At 36.3% G+C, this 22,561-nt stretch overlaps 1 protein-coding gene across 1 annotated transcript in view; it reads left to right on the forward strand.

The window, feature by feature from the left end:
- Positions 1-22,288, forward strand: part of METTL8 (methyltransferase 8, methylcytidine) — a 73,715-nt gene extending 51,427 nt beyond the window's left edge. The window contains exons 5-9 of the mRNA XM_044666512.1: positions 8,972-9,035; positions 12,442-12,581; positions 20,775-20,881; positions 21,016-21,081; positions 21,886-22,288. Of these exons, the coding sequence (XP_044522447.1) occupies positions 8,972-9,035; positions 12,442-12,581; positions 20,775-20,881; positions 21,016-21,081; positions 21,886-22,079 (571 nt within the window). The 3' untranslated portion in view covers positions 22,080-22,288. The remainder of the gene's footprint in view (positions 1-8,971; positions 9,036-12,441; positions 12,582-20,774; positions 20,882-21,015; positions 21,082-21,885) is intronic.
- The last annotated feature ends 273 nt before the right edge of the window (positions 22,289-22,561 follow it).

The following is a 22,561-nucleotide window of genomic DNA, read 5'->3' on the forward strand; positions in this document are numbered from 1 at the left end:
CAAAAGGTATAAACACTTAACAGTTTTTATCAAGTAACTTCAAATTGTCTTCAGGAAAAGTTGGAGCAGTTCCCAAGTCCACCAAAAGGTTATTTTGCTCAGGCAGTGATTTTCAACCTGAGGCCAGTAGAACTCTGGTTATTGGAAGGTGTCCAAAAATTCATATGCTAATCTATAAATAAGCATACATGCCTTTTTTTAAACTGAATAAATGACTCAGAATATGCACTGTTTTTTAAACATTTAGATACCATTGTAATTAATATAATACAAATATACATAAAAGCATCGATGAATTCATAGTAACCTTCTGTATTATGTTTTTTGAGTCAACAATCACTGTTAATGAGTTATATTTTGTGGAGGCCTATGGAATTTTTTTGACATTACAAAAGAGATCTTCATTCTCAAAAAGGAGTTTGGAGAAGTTTATTCTATTTAATCACTAAATAGTTGAGTTGTTATACTTAAAAGTCATCTGGGGGAGGCAAGTATATATGTGCCCTCTCTTTATATTGTCTTTTGTATCATGCCAAGCACCCACTATTAAATACTCTTTGAATGAATTTCAGAATATTATGACACTGGTTATTTTAGCCATTCAGGAAAATCTGTCCCACCAACCAAAAGACTGATTGCCTGAGAGGTAGGAAATCAAAACTGGAACAGATGGAGAAAATAATCTTAGCTAACTACTACATGTGTCTTAGTTTAGTCCTGGTTTGCTATTTTTATAACCAGGTCCTATTCATTACACATTAACTTTATTCAGCTAGATCTTATATTGAATGCAAATCCCCAGAGCCACAGGATGAGCATATCAGGTGTGAACATAGTATTCATCCTCCAGAAATATGTAGGTGTATAACAGGAGCCTGATTGAGACTTTGCTAAATATATTTTTGTGCATCAATTTTATAGGATCATAGAAGCATTTATTTAGAGCTGTAAGGGGCCTTAGATCATTCAATCTAACTTCCTCATTCTAGAGATGAGGAAACTGAGGTCCAGGGCAATTCAAAGACTTGCCCAAAGTCATACAAGCAAAGTGAAAAATGAACTCAAATTTGAGCCCCAGGTCCCTTAACTTTAGGTACAGTGATTGAATAGCTTTTCTAGGTAAATAAAAGACTTATTCTGAACCACAAGGATTTTTATTTACAAATCTCCCTAATTATTACCCTTATAATCTACTCTGTGAGATTTGGGGCTATCTCTCTTTCAAACCAACTCTTGCCCTCTAAACCAAGTCCTAATTCCTTCTGCTAACCTAAAATGCCTTTCCCTTTCCTTTCTAATTAATCATGTCTCTTGCTCCTTCAAAACTTTTATCCTTGATGTAATCTTCCCTAGCTAACGTGGTCTTGTGGAACCTTCTTAAAATTTGTGTGTCACAGTAATGAACAATGAATGTATGCATTAGATGTTGTGTACATGTAGTTTTGTTCTACTCTATTTTTTTTTACTTTTTTAATTAAAAAATTTTAAATTATCTATTTTCTTTCCTTTCCTCTTCCTCCCTTTTGGAAAAGGGGAAAAAAAACCCTTGTAAGAAATTTGCAGTCCTGCTTTCCTTTTCTTGACATGCATTTTTTTCCATGCCTCCCACCAGACTGTAAAATCTTTGCAGATAAGCCTTTATAATTCACCAAGTCCCTGAGAAGGTGCTTTGCACAAAGTAGGTTCCTAATAAATAGTGTTAACCAGATGATTAGTCTCCCAAGAAAGAGCTGGACCCCCCACGAGGTCCTAAAGGATTGATTTATTTTCTTCAGGAACCTTCACACCACATACCTTAGAGGCATTTCAGTCCCAAATCTGAGGATATCTGAAAGCCCATTCATTAGAAGAATGCCGCATGTGTCAAAATAATGTGCAGTTTCTGGGTTTAGAGGTTTAGCACTTGTACACCAGAATGGGCCTAAAGCAGTATTTAAAGCATCTTCTGGGAAGACATGAAATGTTAGAGAGTTCCACCCTGTTCTTGCTCTATATGAGAGCTTCTTAGTTCTTAACCCAGGGTTCATGAATGCCTGAAATTTCAGGGGATCTTAAGTAAGTAGGAAAAAAATTACATCTTTAAGGCTCTTTTTGGAGGGAAATATGGGTGATATTAAGTATTGGACTATGCTTTTTACTCTGTAGAGAGGAACCATCCAGTCCAGGAGCTGAGACCCCCTTGCTTGAAAATCTTACTTCCTTTAGCTTCATTGACCCTGGGCTACCTCGAGTCATCCTCCTACCTTCTCAGGCCTTTGTCTCCTTTGCTGATTCTATTTTTTCCTCTTGCTCCTTGGTTATAGGTCATCCTAAAACATAGACCAAGATTTCTTGCTCTTCAGCTATCTTGTTGACAATCTTTGCTTTCAACTGTCACCTGTGAGCTGATTATCCCTGAATCTATATTTCTATCCCTGAGCAGTTTCTGAGAGACAAACCGGAGGGTAAGATACATATAGATATAGATATATAGATTTTTTTTATATCTTATTTTCTCTTCAAGCTCTTTATCTTTAAAAACCAAATACCTCATCTGTCTCTGTGTTCATCAAAAATGAAGTACCTGTTATGTGTCAGTTAATCAACAATCATTTATTAAACATCAACTAATAACCAAGCAGCTGGACATCTCAGTATGATAGAGCACTGGGTCTAGAGTCAGGACAGGCCTGAGTTCAAATCTGACCTCAGATACTTACTAGCTCTGGGTCTCCGAGCAAGTCAGTTAATCTCTTTTTGCCTTAATCCACTGGAAATAATAAATGGCAAACCACTCTAGTATCTGCCAAGAAAATCTCATGGACAATATTAGCATGCTATGTCTATGGGGTCACAAAGAGTTGGACACGACTAAATGACTGAACAATAATAAATCAATTACAACATTAGGCACTGGAGATACAAAGCCAATTAGGAAATGGACTCTGTCCTTAAAGCACTTACATTTTATGGGGTGATGGGTGTCGAAACAGTATGTATATGTAAAGATAAATACAAACTACATATCAAAAAAAAGTAAATTGTGAGGAGGCTGCAGGCACCTGAGGGAGATCAGGAAAAACCCCAGGAGACAGATCTTAAGATGTATTTCAAGGAAAGTTAGAGATAACCAAGCAGGAATAAAGGGGGAGAAGTATGGGGATAACATATATAAAGGCAAAGAATCAGGAGATAGAATATCTTGAAGGAGCAAATATCAACGTGCTTTGATAACTGCCTGGATAGTCAATTCAGTTTCATATTTACTAAGTACATACTATGTTCCAAGAATATACAAATATGTGTGTATGTGTATGTATGCAGGTAAGCAAATATGACTAAGGTTTTGATGGATAATTGGAAGAATTTTAACAACAGAAATAAGAGACATCTGGAAGGGATACTAGGAGTTACTATCTTACCTTGCCCAAAACAATATATTTTACTTGCTCTCTCTGGAGTTTCAGGACATTGATCCTTCTTTCCTTCTGCCTGCCTGGCTACTTCTTTTCTGAATTATCATCATTGCCCATTCCCAAGGTTCTGTCCTAGACTCTCCTCTCTTTTCTCTTTATACTCTTTCTCTTGGTGATCTCATCAGGTTAGATCTCAAGAGTATGAGTTTTGGACATCTTGATTTTGAGAGTGTATGGGATGTACAGGTAGAGATGGCTACTAGACAGTGACATATTGGGAATCCAAGCTCAGAAGAGACTGGAAATGTAGATTTGGGAGTCGTCTGCATAGAGATGAGAGTCAAATCCACATGAACTGATGAGATCTTCAATAGAGATAGGAAAGGGTGGGCCCAAGACAGAATTCTTAGAGATCTAAATGCTATGATCCTGAGTAATTGTAATGCTGATCATTATAATATTGGCTGACATGCATATAATCATTTACAGTTTGCAAAATAATCAGCAAATATTTATTTATTTATTTATAGGCCCTTACCTTCTGCCTTAGAATCAATACTGTGTCTAAGACAGAAGAGTGGTAAGGGCTAGGCAATGGGGTTAAGTGACTTGCCCAGGGTCACACATCTGGGCGGTGTCTGAGTCTAGATTTGAATCCAGGACCTCCCATCTCTAGGCCTGGCTCTCAATCCACTGAGCTACCCAGCTGCCCCCAATAAATATTTATTAAGTACCTTCTTTGTGCCAGGCACTGTGCTAGGGATACAAAGGAGACAAAAGCCAGTCTGTACCCCCAAAGAGCTTACAATTCAATGATATAATCTAGAATATTTTATGTATATCTTCTTTGAGCTTCACAAAGACTGTCATACATTATTACCTTCATTTTATAGATGAGGAAACTAAGACTCAAAAAGGTTAAGTTCAGGATCACACACAGATAGTAAATGTCAGAATTGGGTTAAATCCAGGTTTTCCTGTCCTAAGTCTGGCTCTTCATTCACAATACCATATTTTCTTTCATATCAGTTGTGCAGATAATAAATACTGTGTATATTCTGATAAGAAAGAATATTTTGGTTTTGTACTCTTACAGATGCCCAAGAAATCCTTTTACTGTTTGCCTTGGGCTTTGGCTGGGATTGTTTCATTAAACTGTAACCAGAGTTACTGGAATAACTGGTACAGCTTCCACTGTTGACCATCTTCATTTAGTCATTTGACAAGCATTTATCAAATTCCCATAACAAAAAAAAAATAGCCCCTGTCTCCTAGGAGTTTACATTTTATTAAAGGATACAACAAATACACAGTTAAATAGATGTTTTGGAAGCATACTAATAGGTAGGGAAATTAGAAAGGCTTTGTGTACATTATGGTACCCAAGAAGAAGAAAGCTAAGAATTCTAAGACACAGATGAGGAGGGAGTTCATACCAGGGATAGGGAATGTTTGGCATACAATAAAGGCAAAGAAATGGAGTTTTGAATCTGGGGACATGGCTAGTAATAGAGTTTGACTGGAACATAGAATTTGTAAAAGGAACAATACAAAATGAGTCTGGAAAGCTACTAGACTGTTTCCCTAAATGGAAATAGGGAAGTTTGGGGGAGGAAAGGTTTTAGGGGTAGGGATTAAGAGTTCTCTTTTGAGATGCCAGTGAGTCATCCAGATAAAGATGTTTAGCAAGCATTTAGTGAAACAGTACTGGAGTTCAGGAGAGACATTGAGCTGGATGTATAGATTGAGGAATTGTCTACCAAATACAACTCATTTGAAACAAGAAGTTTATCATTGAACAGAACCCAGGATAGAGCTTTGAAGGAAGAGACACCTAGGGATTAGATAATCACTCAACAGCAGCCTTTATCCATATAATGGGAGGCCTGTTCAGCCATATGAGGTCATACTTCACAAAAAAAGTGCTAAATTCATTCCAGAAAGAGTATTTTAGTACCTGTGGGCAGAATATAATTGCCAAAATCATAATTAGTCATATTTTTTACCTATTGATTACATGTCTCTACTGCCTTGAGTTAAAAGCTGTTGTATAAAATTAGCCCAAAGTAAAGGCTATGGAGAATTTCCATAAAAAGTAATTTATTTGTTCACTGCACCAACACACTCAAGGCATTTTAGCTTTTTGACAAAAGGTCTAGTTTTAAGAGAAAAAATTGGTGTGTGATCTTGTTTACAAGGCTAATGTCATACTAAAGGAATATCCATAATTTTTGGTCAAGGCTGTTGGTGTTTGAAGGGCTATATGATATATTCCTACAGCCATATAGATAAGACTTTGTAGCCCCCATACCCAAGAGACAAGAATCCAGTTCCTAGCATTACATGCTTGATAGTATTTTATTTTTACTGTCCATTAACTCAACTACAATTCAGATCATCAATCATTTATTAAGAGCCTCCTCTATATAAGGTGCTATGAAAAACCATCCCTGCTTTCACAAACTTTACATTCTGCTGGGTGTGGAGTTGGAGTTTATGCATCTATAAACATTCCCACAAATGTTAATAGAAGATCATTTGATGGGGGAAAGAACACAAGCAACCCAGGGGGATTTGAGTGGATATCCCCAAGTTGAGCCTAGAAAAAAAGCTGAGACTTCTAAGAGTTAATGGTGAGGGAAGATGGAGCGGGACATTCCTGACTCAGGGACAGTCTGTGCGGAGCGAGATATAAGGCTAAGTTTGGGTAATAGTTAAATATGCCAGTTTGCCTGGAGCATAAAAAGTATATGAAAGGAAATAATGTGAAATAAGTCCAGGACTTGACACCATTTCCAGATCACCTCCAGTGCCCCTGACTTGGTAAGCCTCAGCTCCCCCGACCCCCCCCCCCCTTTCTCCTTCACATTTTATCTTCCCTGTTTGAATTCAAGCTCATTTAGGGCAGAGGCTTTTTTGCTGGCTTTTATTTCTATCTCAGACCTATTGCACAGTGCCTGGAACGTAGTAAGTGCTTAATAAGTGCTCTGCCTATCTATATGGCACGCCTCCCCAAAGTATATGTAAAACAGTTGTCCATTTCTATTCCTGTTTTTTTTTTTCCTCCTTTTATTATTTGGGAGGGAGGGTATCAAAATAAGAAGAAACAACAAAAAGCAGCTTGAGTAATACCTAAGGCTCTGATGACAAAATAGATGGCCACAAACCTGGTTTGATGACCACATCCCAAATATGTGTGAAAAATGCAAATATCTCTATTCTGGGTCATTCCTAGTGATTCTGAAATGTGATCCTGGTGTCCATTTTTTTTAAGAGTTCCTGACTGCCTGCAAAATGACAATCATTTACAAACCAAAAAATCAGTTTAAAAACAGAGCCCTTGAGCTTTTTAAAAGCAAAAACATGATGAACTTAAAGAATCCCCCAAATACTAGCTTATATAAGCAAGAAGGAACATGAAAACCATTTGTGAAACATCTTGTAAGATGAACTATAGCACCCAATGGCATTTCCAGTCATAAAACACTTTGATAGCAAATCACCACAGGCTTCTCCCTAAGCAGTTTGTTTATAATATTGTTACATCCAGTACCAACTTGATCTGAAACAGATTTCTTTTTAAAACAGGCTTATGTTATTTTAGTACCCTTAGGAATAGTACTTTTATTTCTTTTTGAAACAGCTGATAGAACAGTTGATAGATTTGAAACAATGGATAGAATGTCTTAAAGTCAGAAAAACTTGAGTTCAAATTCTCCCTCAGATGATAGCTGTTTGACTCCCAGGCAAATCATACTTTGCCTTTGGGTCTCAGTTTCCTAATCAGTCAAATAAGAATAATAATAGTACTTATCTCCCAGCGTTTGGGGGAAGATCAAATGAGACAATATTTGTAAAACATTTCACAAACCTTAAAGCATTTTATAAATCTTGGTTATTATTATCATTATTAATATCATTATTATTTGTAAATATTTTATTGTACAAGTTGGGCTAAAGATTTATTTAAAGTAAAGGATTTCCCCCAAAGAGGTCAGAAACAGAAAGGTCCCATCTATATCAAAATATTTATGATTATACTTTTTTAAGGTAGCAGAGAACTGGAAGCAGTGGAGATACCCATTGACTGGAGAATGGCTAAATTGGTCAATCAATCAACAAGCATTTATCAGCTGCCTTCTATGTGCCAGGCACTGTGCTTGGCTCTGGGGATACAAATAAGTTGTGGCACATTAATATTAATGGTGAATTACTGAGCTGTAAAAAAAGACAAATATGAGGAATTGACGGGATCATGGGATAACTTATATGAACTGATAAAGAATAAAGTAAGCAGTCCAGGAAAATTATTCATATTGACCACAACAATGAAAATGGAAAGATCAATAAAGTAAAACTAAACCATATATGATTATAGTGACTAGATGACCCTAGAAGAAAGTGGAGAAAATGTACTTCCCTTCCTTGATTGCAGAAATAAGGGACTATGACTGAAGAATTATGTATATATCTGATACAGTCATATGGGCAGCTTTTGGTACAGTGGATAGAGCACTGGGCTTCAAATTAGGAAGACACATCTTCATGAGTTCAAAACTGGCCTCAAACACTAACTGTGTGGCCATTGGCAAGTCACTTAACCCTGATTGCCTCAGTTTCCTCATCTATCAAATGATTTGAAGAAGGAAATGGCAAAGCAATCCATTATCTTTATTTAAAAAAAAAAAGCCCAGATATGACCATGAAGAATGGGACATGACTGAATAACAAATAGCAACAACGACATTGTTTATAGGTTTGGTTTTGCTCAACTGCTTTTTTCATCTTTTTTTTCCAAAAGATGGCTAGAGGGAGGGAGGAATATATAGAAAAGTAAAAAGCGTCTATTTTTTGCAAGTAGAGGTACCCAAAATAATAATAATAATAATAATAAAGGGTTCCACCTTGATTAAAAACTTTGCAAACCACTGTATTAGAAAATATTACAGGACAATAGCAAACGTTATGTGACAAATTAGTTGTACAATTGTTAAAATGCAGTGAAGTTTAGGGGGGAAAAAGCCACCATGGTCTGGGATATTCTGGGCTTTAAAGGAAGGGTCAAACACTTAAATGGAATTTAGAGGAGAAGGCACTCTTGCCCTGAAGGAAGAGTATGATTGAACAACTCAACCCTTTATGTAACCATAGGTATATTATTCCTTTGGCCACAAGGGAGAAGGGTATAAGGAAAAGTAAAATTTGAGGATAGATAGAAGCCAAATTATAAAGGGCTTTGAATGCCAGGTGAGAGATTGGCCCATAGGTAGTAGGAAACCAATGAAAGCAGTGCCAATTCAGAAGTAATGTGGGGGGGGGGGCAGGGGAAGCAAGGTAGAGAAACCACATAGTGCTGGTATAAAAAAGCAGCATTATTACTATTGCTAATCATCATTGTCACTTTTTACTGATGATAGTGATGATGATGATAATGAAACAACATAAACAATAGGTCAGGGCCTGCCCCGAGTTATATAAGAATCCCTATTAATAAGTCATACATGCAATTTCCTCTGTGTGTGGCTTGAATATATCTATGGCAACAACATAATTAGAGTGTTCCCTTGCTTTCATAGGAATGCTCCAGAGACCTTTCTTTACTGCTGTGATTTTGCTTCTGAAGCCGTGGAACTAGTAAAGGTATCTCTTTTATTGTCTTGATAGGTTGATAGGAAATGGTCTCATTTCCCTCCCCACTCCTCCCCAATCCTTGAGTATTGGGATAAGATGACATATGACTGTTTTAAACTGAGTTTTTGTCATTTCTGAGAAGAACAAGGTGGCCAGCTGACCCCTGAAGAGAACCTATAGTTCTGGTTCATTTTAGTTTAGAAAAATTTATTAAGTGCCTATTATTAGTGCTTCAAATGAGAGGCAGTGTGATGTAGCGGCTAGAGAGCCAGCTTCAAAGTCAGGAAAACCTGGATTCAGATCTTGCTTCTCACACATTTTGGCCCTGAGCAAGTCTCTTGAGTACCCTGGGCAACTTCCTAAAATTCTTAGGTTTCAAAGCAAATAATCACCTGCATTGATAGGATGGCTTTGCCCACCAGAGGTTCCCTAAATCTGTGAAATCCAAAAAATATATATATGAATACTGTGCTTGGCACTGGGAATATGAAAATAAAAATGTCACAGTCTCTTGGGAATACAACATGTACAAAGGTATGCAAATACAAGGCAGTTTGAGGAAGGAGAAAGCACTAACACCTGAGGAAAGAAGGAATCTAGAGATTGTTGGCAGCTTGATGGTGCAATGGATAGAGTGTGGAGCCTGAAATCAGGAAGACGAGTTCAAATCTGGCCTCAGATAATAGCCATGATGACCCTGAGCAAGTTACTTAACTTCTTTCTGCCTCTATTTTCCCATCTGTAAAAAGGGCTGATAATCATAGCATCCACCTCCCAAGCTTGTTGAGAGTATCAAATAAGATAATAATTGTAAAGCACTTAGCACATTGCCTGGCTCATAGTAGTCTCTCTATAAATGTTAACTATTATTATTATTGCTGTTGTTGTTATTATTCTAAGAGGCAGGGAGGAAGAGAGGGATGCTTTGCATGGGGGACACCCAGCCTTTGTGAAGGCATGAAATCAGAATGGATGGCAAGTTTGGGGAATGACTAATAGGCCTGTTTGGCAGGAGTATTAATACTGCCATGGCCAAAGACCTTAAAATACTGAAAATTGTCAGGAAAGATATTGAATACCAAACAGAACACGCATCATCTTGTCTTCTTATCCTTGAACAGACCATGATATGCTATACATATTGCTCTGGCCCCTGTACCTCAAAAAAGTAAAAATAAGAAAGCAAACAGGTCCAACTAAAAGGCCTTAAAATGATCCAGGTCTGCATGCAAAGTTAGAAAAGAAAAAAAAAATTGAGTCTACTGGTGTGGGAAGACAGCCTGAAAGCATTATCTACAATGACCTCAATAACATAAACTAAAACAACCCCAAAAGACAACCAGACTCAACTTAATTGCAATGATCATTTTTGGTCTGGATAAACAAATGAATAAACATTTCTTTCTCTTGGTAAAGAGGCAGGGTGTCGACAGGTGCAGAATGTTACATGTGATTAGGTAAGAATATTTCTAAAGCATTTATTACAATATTTGGCACATATAAAATGTTAGCTATTATTTATTATTATAATTTTAAACCCTTACTTTCAGTCTTAGTAACATCTCTAAGACAGAAGGAAAAGGGCTAGACAAATGGAGTTAAGTGACTTGCTCAGGGTCACTCAGCTAAGAAGTGATCATATTTGAACTCAGATCCTCCTGACTCCAGGCCTGGTGCTCTATTCACTGTACCACCTAGCTGCCCCTATTTTTAGTACTATTATCATGTACCATCACACTTGGTTGCATTTGTTTAATTTTTGTTTTAATTTTTGCTACAAGGGAAAGTTCAGTGGGAGAGGAAGTCATTAAATGTTAAACATTTTTAAAGTTTCTATCAAACTATTAAGAGCAAGGAAACAAAGCAGAAGAAAAAAGACAAAGCTTGAAATAATGAAAACCATTATAAATTTCTTTTGGGGCAGGGGAGAGGGCACAGTGGGGAAGAAGGCGTACAGATCTATGATTTTGTGAGTTTATGAGAAGATGCTGGCATGGAATTTCTCTCCACCACTACAAATGAGTAATAGTCCTAGAGTTTTGTTTTGGAGTACTGGTAGGTTAAATGATCACAGAACAAGGATGTGTCAGAGGCAAGACTTTAACTAAGTTCTTCCTCACTCCAAGACTACTGTTGCAGACTTTCTATTTATAGTCATCAAACATAAGGAAAGAGGAATGATATATTTATATTAAGTTATCAAAACTCTTGTTTGAAACTATTTATAATTTTGACCCATAAAAAGTTTCATAAATATATGAATCATAAATATAAAAATTTGTTTATAACCTAAAAATCTGTTAGGAAGATTCAGCTAAAGTCTTGCCTCTGACACATCCTTGTTCTGTGGCCATTTAACCTATCAGTCCTCCCAAACAAAACTCTAGGACTATTACTCATCTGTAGTGGTAGAGAGGAATTCCATGCCAGCACCTCCTCATAAACTCACAAAATCACAAATCTGTTTTTTAGGGTATAACTTTTGAAGAGCAATGAAGATAATTTTAGGAAAAATCATAAATGATTCCTCTTTTACAAAATGAATAGTAAATATATGAAACTTTTTGTGGGCTAAAAATATAAATCGTTTCAATAAGAGTTTTGATAACGTATTATATAATTCTATCATCCATGAACTTTAAAAGAAATTGCAATATTTAGAGCAAATCTGTAACTTTTTCAGATCGTCATCATGGAAGAGACAGGTACCTTGACTAACACAGATTCTTCTGTCACTGCTTCCTTCTTCCATTTAGCCAGCAAGAATTATGTACCTGCTAATTGCTTTAAATAGGGACCAAATTGGGCAAAATGTTAAGTCAGAAAAGCTTGTCTTTAGTGCTAAAGATTATACTTTGAATTCCCTTTCCCACTAAAGTAGCAATTTTTAACCTGCGTATTAGCACCCAAATATTCTGTCTTTCCCCTATCCGATGATCTTATCATCTCATTCTTGTTACTGTGCAAATGACTGGAATTAATGTGATATTTTAACTTCAGTCAAAGCCTTAATAAAAATGGAATAAATCTATGGCATCTCAAAGACAAGTAGGCTAGCCATGGGAAAGGCTTATTTAGGCTCCAGAAGAGCATCCCAGGGTCCCCCCCCCCCCCCCCGCCAAATCGTATCATATACGTGAGCACCTGGTTGGTCATTTTGTAAGACCAGTCCTTTTCAGCATAGCAAAGATTTTATTGTGAAGCTGAATTGGCAAACATAGTTTCTACTGTCCAGGTGGAAGAAACAGAAGCTCTTGCCTGTAAATCAAGTGCTTCATAATTTTCTGGAGAAAGTTCCTCAGAAGAAATAAAAAGATTTGACCTTTTAAATAATAGAAAACAACAAAGCAACCTCACTGAAGCTCTGCTTAATGACTTTTGCATTCTTCATCTTTCTCTTCTTCCATCATGACAGTCCCACTCATCCTACAGCCCAGCCCAGTGTTCTGCCTTTGTTCATGATGTATGTGATGATGGCTTATCCTACCCTTTTCCAGATGGGATCCTGGATGTCATTCTCCTAGTCTTTGTACTCTCTTCTATTCATCCTGACAGGTAAATGAAGACTAAAGGGCAAAGCAAATATGTTAAAGCTTTTTTTTTTTTATCACTAGTGGTTTTCAGGAATATCAAAGTGAAATGACAATTCTTGAATTTATTATTTAGCAAGCTACATTATGTATAATGTGCTGCCTTTTAAATGCAGTTTTTTTTCCCCCTCTTTTCAGAATTTTAGAAAGAAACTGGTCAAACTACTTCATTAGTGAGCTTTCTGTCACTGTCAAAATGAAGTGAGCATATTCTGGCAAGACACATACCTATTAAAAGTGACAGTGCTTCAAGGAAATTACAAATTCAGAAACAGCCTAATAGGCTCCCGGGGGGGGGGGGGGGCGCAGGGGGAAGGCAAGCATAGGAACAGCAAGTTGTTCTTGGAGATCAGAAACAAACATCCTTGATTTAGCATCTTACCAAAGGTTCATAAAGAGAGGTCATGCATCCACACAGGTTCACAAAGATTTTAGTTGGGCTTCTGAAAAAAAGTAAAAAAAACAAAAGTAGATTGTTTGGTCTTGCCAGATTAATCCATGTGAGACCTAAGGTACCTGTTGTTCCCATTAGAGAGTTCAGCTAAACTTCCTGTTGGAATGGTTTTGGGGAACAATACTCTCTAGTGAGGAAGGGGGGAAAACCCTTTAAGAATATTCAGGTTTATTATTTAGCTCCCTTTGTCACATCTCACCATGTTGGGCATGTCAAGGTAAGCATGTGGGAAGTTTCTTAAGATTTGCATGAAATAGAGACTGGCGAAAAACAACTGCTTGAACACATGGGTTGAGGCAGACATGATTGGGGATGTAGACACTAAACTACCACGCCAATGCAACTATCAACAATTTAGAAATAGGTCTTGATCAATGACACATGTTAAAACCAGTGGAAATGCGCAATGGGCTATGGGAGGGAGCTGGGTGGGGGGGTGAAAGGGAAAGTAGGAGCATGAATTATGTAACCATGTTAACTTTTTTAAAAAATAAATATTAATAAATGTTTAAAAAAAGAAAGAAATAGAGACTGGCATGCTTGACAGATAGATACCAGAGGCATATGCTTGAATCACCCTGGGTTTGGTGATTGTCTTCCTTTTCCAAAGTAGCTAGAGTTTCTGATGTAAGAAGCTTGGTCCTTTCATAGGCCCCGTCCCTTAACTTTTTTTCTTCAGAGGTCATCACTAGTGAAAGAATGACAAACTGAACTCAAAAATAGAATCCTGTGTAGAAATAAAAATACTTTGGCTATAAACCAAAGGAATATTTATGTGTATCTTCTAGCTTCACTTTAGTCCTATGAAACTGCTGTTTTATCCGTTTCTGCAGATTATTTCTTTCCATTAATCAACCTAAATGGTAACTTTTTTTCAGGTACTGGTTGGATGACACAATCTGTCTTATTTTGCCTCCTAATATGAATAGTCAAAAGATGAAGTGGGAGGAGGATAAGGAGAAAGAATATCTATTCCTTGGATCAAGTAGGAAATGTTTGAATTCTAGATAAGAAACAGAAAGAGTATTTGAAATTATTTTGTTCTAAATAATGATTTGGCTTGGATGTCGCAGCACAGATTTAAGCAGATGTCCCAGGAAAACTTTTTACAGTGAAGTACATTAAATTTATTTTTTTAATCAGTTTCATTCAAGCTTGATATTGACTTATCTTTACCATCCAGGGAGACTTTTTTATAATTGTCATGGCCAGGGTCATTCAGGCCTCTGTGAACAGACCTGACCATAAAAGAAGTGGCTACCTGGTCATTTTAAAGACCTGGATAATTCTACCATGTCCTGAACCCTACAGCCCAGAGAACTTGCTGTAAAGCCATAATAAATTTAATGAGAAGAACTTGCCACCATTTAGTTATTTTATTTTAGTCCAGAGATAGCCAAAAGCAGAACAGTGGGCTCAGGTAGAATAGGAGAAGAAAGAGATTTTTTTCATTCCTTATTTTCATCTTTTACTCACCTTTCCCAAAACCAGTTATGGGACTTCATTGTTAACCAAAATGAAAAAGTCTTCTCATTCTTATCTGTAATCACAGGTCTTGTTCAATTCATTTTGATTTAACAGACAGTTTTTAAATGCTTACCATGAATAAGGCACTTGGGTTTCAAAGATGAAAATATTGTAGTCCTTTTACTTAGGAAAATTACATTCTCCTGAAGGATTAAAACATATTTGCATGTAAGTAAACTTAAGAGACATGCCTAAAAGGGAGATTGTGCAAATAAAGGGGAAGTCAGAAAAGGCCTCTTTTAGGAGATAATGCCTTTGAAACCAACTTCTTGTCAAAGTGGAATCCAGATTAAAGGATACTGAACTCTGAGGAAGGCTTTGGGAAAAAATGGATAAATATTGGAGTGTTTAGCTGGGCTCCTTTGGGGTGGTTTGGTTTGCATTTTAGTTTTGTAGGAGGTTTTTAATCAATAACTTCATGCATCATATTTTTCTAACATATAACCTTCTGAGAGTAGAGTGGTGTTTTAAAATGTTAGGCATGGTTTTGTTTTGTTTTTTAAACCAAAAAATCCATTATCAGAAACTGGAAAAACATACAATATGAAAATAGTCAATAACAGAATAAGGAAGCCCCAGAAAACTCTTTCTTTCTAAACCTTACATATACATAAGTCCCTCCCTCTCCCCACTTCCCCTACCGTTTAAAAGAAAAAAAAAACCACATAACTCTTCACTTAAAATCTATGAAACTCTTTACTTAACTCTGCTATTCCAGCTATGGCCCTCTTTCTTTTTTATGTTTCATAGATAATTTCTCAAATTTAATACAAATGAACTCAGCAAATCCAATGGAATTAATGCCTTAGTCTGTAACTTTAGTCATATCCTAACAATCTCTTTTCAGTCTTATAACTTCTGAATATCATATGAAGCTTAACCACAAATTGAATTCATTAACATACCAAGACAAGAATTTCAAATATGCAGGCCACATATTGGAAGTCGCCAATTTGGTACTCACAGAATTATAGAATTTTAGAGTTGGAAAGGGACCTCAAGGGCCATCTAATTCAACCAATACCCCCAAAAAACGGAATTCCCACTAAAAAGCAAAAGACAAATCTAGCATCTACTTAAAAGATTTCTGGTGAGGCCTTTGCTTTCCACCCAAAATCAATTTATAGAACTAGGACCTGTCAGTAAGAGCACCTTTGCTGATTTGAGAAACATAAAATATTGAATATGGAAGATACCTTAGAAATTATTGAGATCAGCCCCCTACACACAGCAGTTACACATATCAGCTCCTTACACACAGCAATTACTAATGCAGCTTTTCAAGAACCTGAGCATACATAGTCTTCCAATTTAGAAATCCTACCTACTATACAAACATGATATTGCAATTTTAGTTTCTTGAAAGGGTCTCAAGTAAAGGGAGAGTGATATCTCCTAGGTAATTAAGTTCCAAATTGTTTTGCTAAAGATAATTCATACCATAAAAAAATCAGATAATAATATTTCAGAGATTTGTTGACCCAGGACAAAGTAAACTGCATAAATAGTGAATTCATTCCCAACACTGTCATGTGTTTCTTTAGTTCAAAAACAACCTAAATCAAGAGTAACTTGATTTTTGACACGTCTTTGGGAATTTAGGATTCCCTTTTTAGTATTGCAACAGTATAGTCAAATCATATCAATTTCACTCTACAATATTTTAGACTAGATAATGTAATCTTTTGTGCCATTGCAGTATTCTGATTTTTCACAGAAGTCTAGGAGGTTGGGAAAAGTAAGAGAAGAGTCCTACTCTTTACTTAACTTGGCCATGCAAAGTATAAAGGAAAAGGAGAAGCATACCAGCTACAAAGTCATTTGTTTGCTTCCTTTAGACCTGCTTTTAGTGAATATTGAAAGTTGTGATGTTAGCTTATAACTCAGAAGAAAATATTATGTATACATGTTGTAAATCAATCAGTTTAAGTATTGTTATTATAAGTGTTATAGATTTATATCTGTTATGTGCCAGGCACTGTGCTCTGCCTGGGTATACAAAGATGAAAGTTAAATAGCCCTTTTCAAAAAACTTACATTCTACTTCTGACTCTACCACTATATGTCATCCATATAACTGGACAAATCTTTTGGGCCTTGGTTTCCACATTTATAAAATGGGTATAGTAATACTTGCTCCATTTGCTTGACAAAATTGTTCTCACAGTTTATGCTATCCATTTCCAGAGAGAAAACTGATAAATTCTGAATGCAAATGGAAGTATTATTTTTTCACTTAATTTTTTCTGCTTTATTTTGTATCATGGTTAATATGAAAATATTTTTACATGATTTCATGTGCATAAATGTTCTATTACATGCCTTCCCAGTGGGTGAAGTAGGAGAGGGAAGGAGAGAAGAGAATTTGAAACTCAAAAATTTTTTAAAATAATGTTAAAAATAAATATTAATTTAAAGAAAGAAAGAAAGAAAGAAAACAAGGCAATAGAGCATAAAGAGATTATAGTATATGCCTGTGCTAGCACTGGGCACAGGACCAAAGGCTGTTTAGCACCTCCACTGCTTACACCCATTCCTGGGTCACAGGGTAGAGAAGAGCACTGTCAGTCACAAATGAGGGGAAGCCCGAAGGGGCGGTATCACTTCTGGCCCCAAGGGATCATGGATCCCAAAGAACAGTATTATTTCTTGTCCCGAGGGACAGAGGGTGCTGAGGATTAGAATCTATTGTGACAGCAAGGGATTTAAGGGCTCTTCCTAGGTAAGGACCAGAGTGAAGATCAAGAGAGCATTGATCACACCTCTCTCTTGATCATACCACCTTAAAAACAACAAAAACTTTGAAACCCCGGAACTAACTCTGAAAACAGCAATAAAGAAAAAGCCTGAAGCTTGAGACGTGCACCTCCACTTTCCTTCATACCAGAACAGAGCCCAGCATTAACACAAAGTTCCAAATCAAGAAATAGGGTGGACAAAGGAGTAAACAACAACAAAAACAACCTGACTATAAAAATCTACTATGATCACAAGGAAGATCAAGATAAAAATTTAGAAGATAATGAAATCACAACAGCTATTAAGCCAAGCCTCAAAGAAAAATGAGAATTAGACACAAACCTAACAAGAATTCCTAGAAGAGCTAAAAAGTGATCTTCAAAATCAAATAAGAATGGTGGAAGAAAAATATAGGTAAAGAAATGAAAGCAAAAAAACAAAGATTGTGAAATGATAAAAAAGGCACAAAAACACTAAAAAAATAACATTTTAAAAAACAGAATTGGCCAAATGGAAAAAAGACACAAAACATCATAGATGAAAATAATTTCTTAAAAATTAGAATTGGGCTTTTGGAAGCTAATGAATCCATGAGACATCAAAAAACAATAAAACAAAATTAAAAGAATGACAAAATAGAAAAAAAATGAAATATCTCATAGGAAAATCAACTGACCTAGAAAACAGATTGAGGAGAGATAATTTAGTAATTATTGGATTAATTGAAAGCCATGATCAAAGATGAGCCTAGATACTGTATTTCAAGAAATTATGGAGGGAAACTACCCCTGATGCCCTAGAATGGAGAGTTAATAACAATTGAAAGAATCCACCAATCACCTTGTGAGAGGCCAAAATGAAAACTCCCAGGAATATTATAGCCAAATCCCAGAGCTCCCAGGTCAAAAAGAAAATACTTTAAGCAGCCAGAAAAAAAACAAAACATTCAAATATTGTGGAGCCACAATCAGGATCACATAAGATTTAGCAATTACCACTTTTAAAGAGCAGGGGACTTGTAATATGCTATTAGAAAGCAAAGAGCTGGGATTATATCCAAGAATAACATACCCAGCAAAACCAAGCATAATCCTCCAAGGGAAAAAAATTGATATTTATTGATATAGAGGACTCTCATGCATACTTGATGAAAAGACCTGGGCTGCATAGAAAATTTGGCATTTAAACACAAGAATCAAGAGAAGGATTAAAAAGATAATGATGAAAGAGAAATCATGAAGGACTCAAAGTTAAACTGTTTACCTTTCTATATAGGAAGATAATACATGTATCCTCCAAGAACTTTATCATTATTAGGGTAATTATAAGTATTCTACATAGAGAGTACAGGAATGAGTCAATTTATGTTGCAGATTTCAAATGATATTGCAAAATGGTAATCAGAAAAACGTTCTGCTGCTGGCTAAGAAACAGAGCATGAATTGGTGGAAGAGATTAAGTAGACAAAACATAGTAGTAAATGACCATAGTAACCTAGTGTTTGCTAAACCCAGAGATCTAAACTTTTGAGGTAAAAACTTACCATTTATCAAAAAATGCTAAAAAAAAGTAAAAAGCATATTTCTTTAAAAAAATTTTTTTAAATCTTGAAACCCTCACCTTCCATCTTAGTGTTTTGGTTCCAAGGCAATAGGGCATTAAGGTCTAAACGATGGGGTTAAGTGACTTGCCCAAGGTCACGTAGTTAGGAAGTAGCCACAGTCAGATTTGAACCCAGGACCTGCCATCTCTAGGCCTGGCTCTCTATCCACTGATACGTAGAGGACCCCAAGCATAAGGATTGAGAGATCACCCAGGGCTAGGGTAGTCAGATAATGAAGAACTTGAGGTAGACCTTAAGAAATTAGGGTTTGAATAGCTAGAGAAGAGGATAGCATTGTAAATAAGGAGCATGGAGTGAACTAAAGTATTAAAGAATGGAATATATAAGGTTTCTTCAGGATAGACTGAGTAGACCAGTCTTGCTGGAAAAGGTTTCAGACTGGGGAGTAGTGAAATTTATGTTTAGAAAGATGTGTTGAGATCAGATTGTGGAGGGCCTTGAATACCAGGATAAGAGGGTTAGATTATATCTTGTTAATCAATAATGAGCAGCTATGTGGGACAGTGGGTAGAGTGCTGGTTCTGAAATCAGGAAGACTCACCTTTGTGACTTCTGCTTAACCCTCTTTGCTCCAGTTCCTCATCTGTAAAATGAGCTGGAGAAGAAAATGGCAAAGCACTCTAGCATCTCTGCCAAGAAAACCCAACTGGGGTCACAAAGAGTCAGATATGATTGAAATGACTGAACAACAAAAATTGATCATGGATCATTGAAGGTTATTGAGGAGGTGATCAATGTGACAAGAACAGCATTTGTGAAAATTAGTATGACCATAGCATGCAGGATGGTTTGGCAGGAAGCATATGGAATTAGGGAGACCATGTTTGAAGTCTGTTATTGCTCATCTTCAGTCATAAAATGATGAGGTCCTAGGCAAAAGAGGTGCCAGTGGAAACAGAAAAAGATAGGTTCAGAGAGCACATGAAGGAGGAAGAACCTATAGGATTTGGTGATCAATTGGATATGGAGTAGCGGTAAATCTAGGAGATAGTAAGTCACAGCCTTTCTAGGCCTTAGTTTCCTAATCTTTAAAAGGAGACAGTCCAGGCTAGATGGTCCCTAAGGTCCTTTCCAACTCCAGATATATGATTCTGATGCCTGTGTGACCTCCAAGATTTTGAGCTTTGGTGACCGATGGGAACATCTATCAACCACAAGAGGAAGTTATGAAGGGGATGGCAAGATGAGCTTGGTTCTAGACTAAGGACTCAACCTTTTGTGTGTCATGGACCTCTTTGACAGTCTGGTAAAAACTATGAACTTCTCAGAAAAATGTTTTTAAATGCATAAGTATTATAAAGGAAAAAGACCCCAAGTTCGCCCCAAGGAAGGAACTCCTATTTTAGGATGTGAAATGACAGTAGCATAGGTACCTCTTCTACTTCGTAAGAGATTTTGCAAGCAGAAATACAATGCAGTTTTTCTTCTTCCCTGTCTTGCAGCCAATTAATTTTTCTGTGGTTATTGGAAAATATCTATGTGATTTTTCAGTACAGCTTTGTTAGACATTCTGCAGAAACCTCTATGAAGCCACCAAATAATTCTGGTCACTTGGGTGGTCTCTTTAGACACTGTAGGCTTCTTTGTCGCCAGTTCAATTTCCTTCGAACCTGGTTATTTCATATATATGAATCTTTCTTGGTAAAAGCCCTTTTTGTTCTCATTCTTGATCATGTTTGTTGTTTATTTTTCTGTGGCCTTATAATGAGCTTGATGACAGGCTTTTTATAGTTTGACTTCAAAAGATGAACATTCACCCTGGTAGAGAAAAAAGAAGGCAAAATTGAATAGGACATCATGCTTTGTTTCTAAAGGATGCAAGGCGTTGTAAACAGGCTGTCCAAATTACTGAAACCTGGAGGAATGTTGTTATTTCGGGACCATGGAAGATATGATCTCACTCAACTTCGTTTCAAAAAAGGTACAACTAGATCCTTTTTGTTTCCTTGGTGATTTTGCATATTTGTGTTATAATGTTTACCATGATTTTACTCCTTTTTTTCTGCTTTTCAAATAGGAATTTTAATTTCCCCTTCTCATAACTATATTCTGTAGGATGTTGCTTGTCTGAAAACTTTTATGTTCGAGGAGATGGTACCAGAGCATATTTCTTTACAAAAGGTAAGTTACATCATAAAGGATACAGTGGTTCTAAAAAATAATCCTTAGTTTCTATTTGTGGGAAGAATTCAAAAGCTATAGTAGTTAAGTATTGTAATGTCAAATCATTGATTAAAGGTCATGACATCCTCATTTTCCAGTTGTTCTAAATATTCTGTCAGGAAGTTAAAATTTAAAGGTTTTTTTAAAAAGGGTATTTTAACATCTTTTTTCCCCAGTGAAATTGATCCACTGGCCCTACTATTTCATCATAGCATCACCTGCCAGATGATGTGCATCACTCCACAGTGGACATTGGTAGTATGGAGCAAAAAAGAGTTGATGACAAGTATAGTCCATCGAGAATGTTTTATTCTTATGAGTCCTATAGGAAATGACTTATCTCTTATCAATTTTTCATTCTAAAGTACATTTCTGCCAGTGATGGGCATTAAATGAGCCCTGTATTCAAGGACTTTCCCTAGCCTTATGTAAACACATTTACATTGTGGCATATTTGGCACCTTTTATAAACAAGTAGAAAGTCTGAAAAGGAATATCTGTTAAAACATCAAATACAGTTAGTTCCTGGCCCTTCTCTATGTTTTATATCATACTTCCTTATGATGTTTTAATAATATATAGTAGAATTTATATGTTTTTTCTTAAAGACTCCCATCCTCATTTGTACCCTAGAAGGGCAGTTTTGTAAATAGTTTTGTTAAAAAGGATAAAAATCTAGATAGTTAGCTGAAGCAGTAATGTGTGACAATTTTCTTGTCCTTAATCGCTTGTCATACTTTTGCTTTTCATTTTGTGTCACAGGGGAAGTCCACAATATGTTCCATCAGGCTGGGTTAGAGGAAAAGCAGAACCTGGTTGATCGACGTTTACAAGTTAATAGGAAAAAAAAAGTGAAAATGTATCGAGTGTGGGTACAGGGCAAGTTTCAGAAACCATTGCATTCATTTCATCATAATCACTCTGATAATCGTATTCCTGGCATTTCTGCTGGTTGAAGAGCAAAGCTATTCTCTCTGTAAATCAAGATCACCCCATGCAAAAGACTCTCCAAAAATCATTCTTGAATAAGCAAGTAGAAGATAGGAATGGAATATCTACGTTTGTCTCTTTTATTATAGGTGAACCCTTCCATTAAGCTTATACACACATATTATTATGTAATATGGAAGTAGCCACCATTTTTGGCATTAAAAAAGAAGTATGAATTGCCCAAGCATGTTTGTGTTTGTTACTTCTAACCGCTCGTGTTTCTTTGAAAATGGTTGCAAAAACAGTATACTACTCATTAAGTCTACTGCAATAATTGAGATCAATTAAAAAAAAACAATAGCCTGCCTATTTTAAAAGTGGAGACAATCATCTGTTTTATTTATACCATTGGGTTTAGTAATCATTTCACAAACATATTCTAGCTGTGCTCAGTTGTCATCTGTCACCAAATAGGCAGCATATCTGTTTCCAGGGAAATTCAGGAAAA

Source organism: Gracilinanus agilis, chromosome 3 (genome assembly GCF_016433145.1).
Source record: "Gracilinanus agilis isolate LMUSP501 chromosome 3, AgileGrace, whole genome shotgun sequence".
In the NCBI taxonomy this organism is placed as follows: Eukaryota; Metazoa; Chordata; class Mammalia; order Didelphimorphia; family Didelphidae; genus Gracilinanus; species Gracilinanus agilis.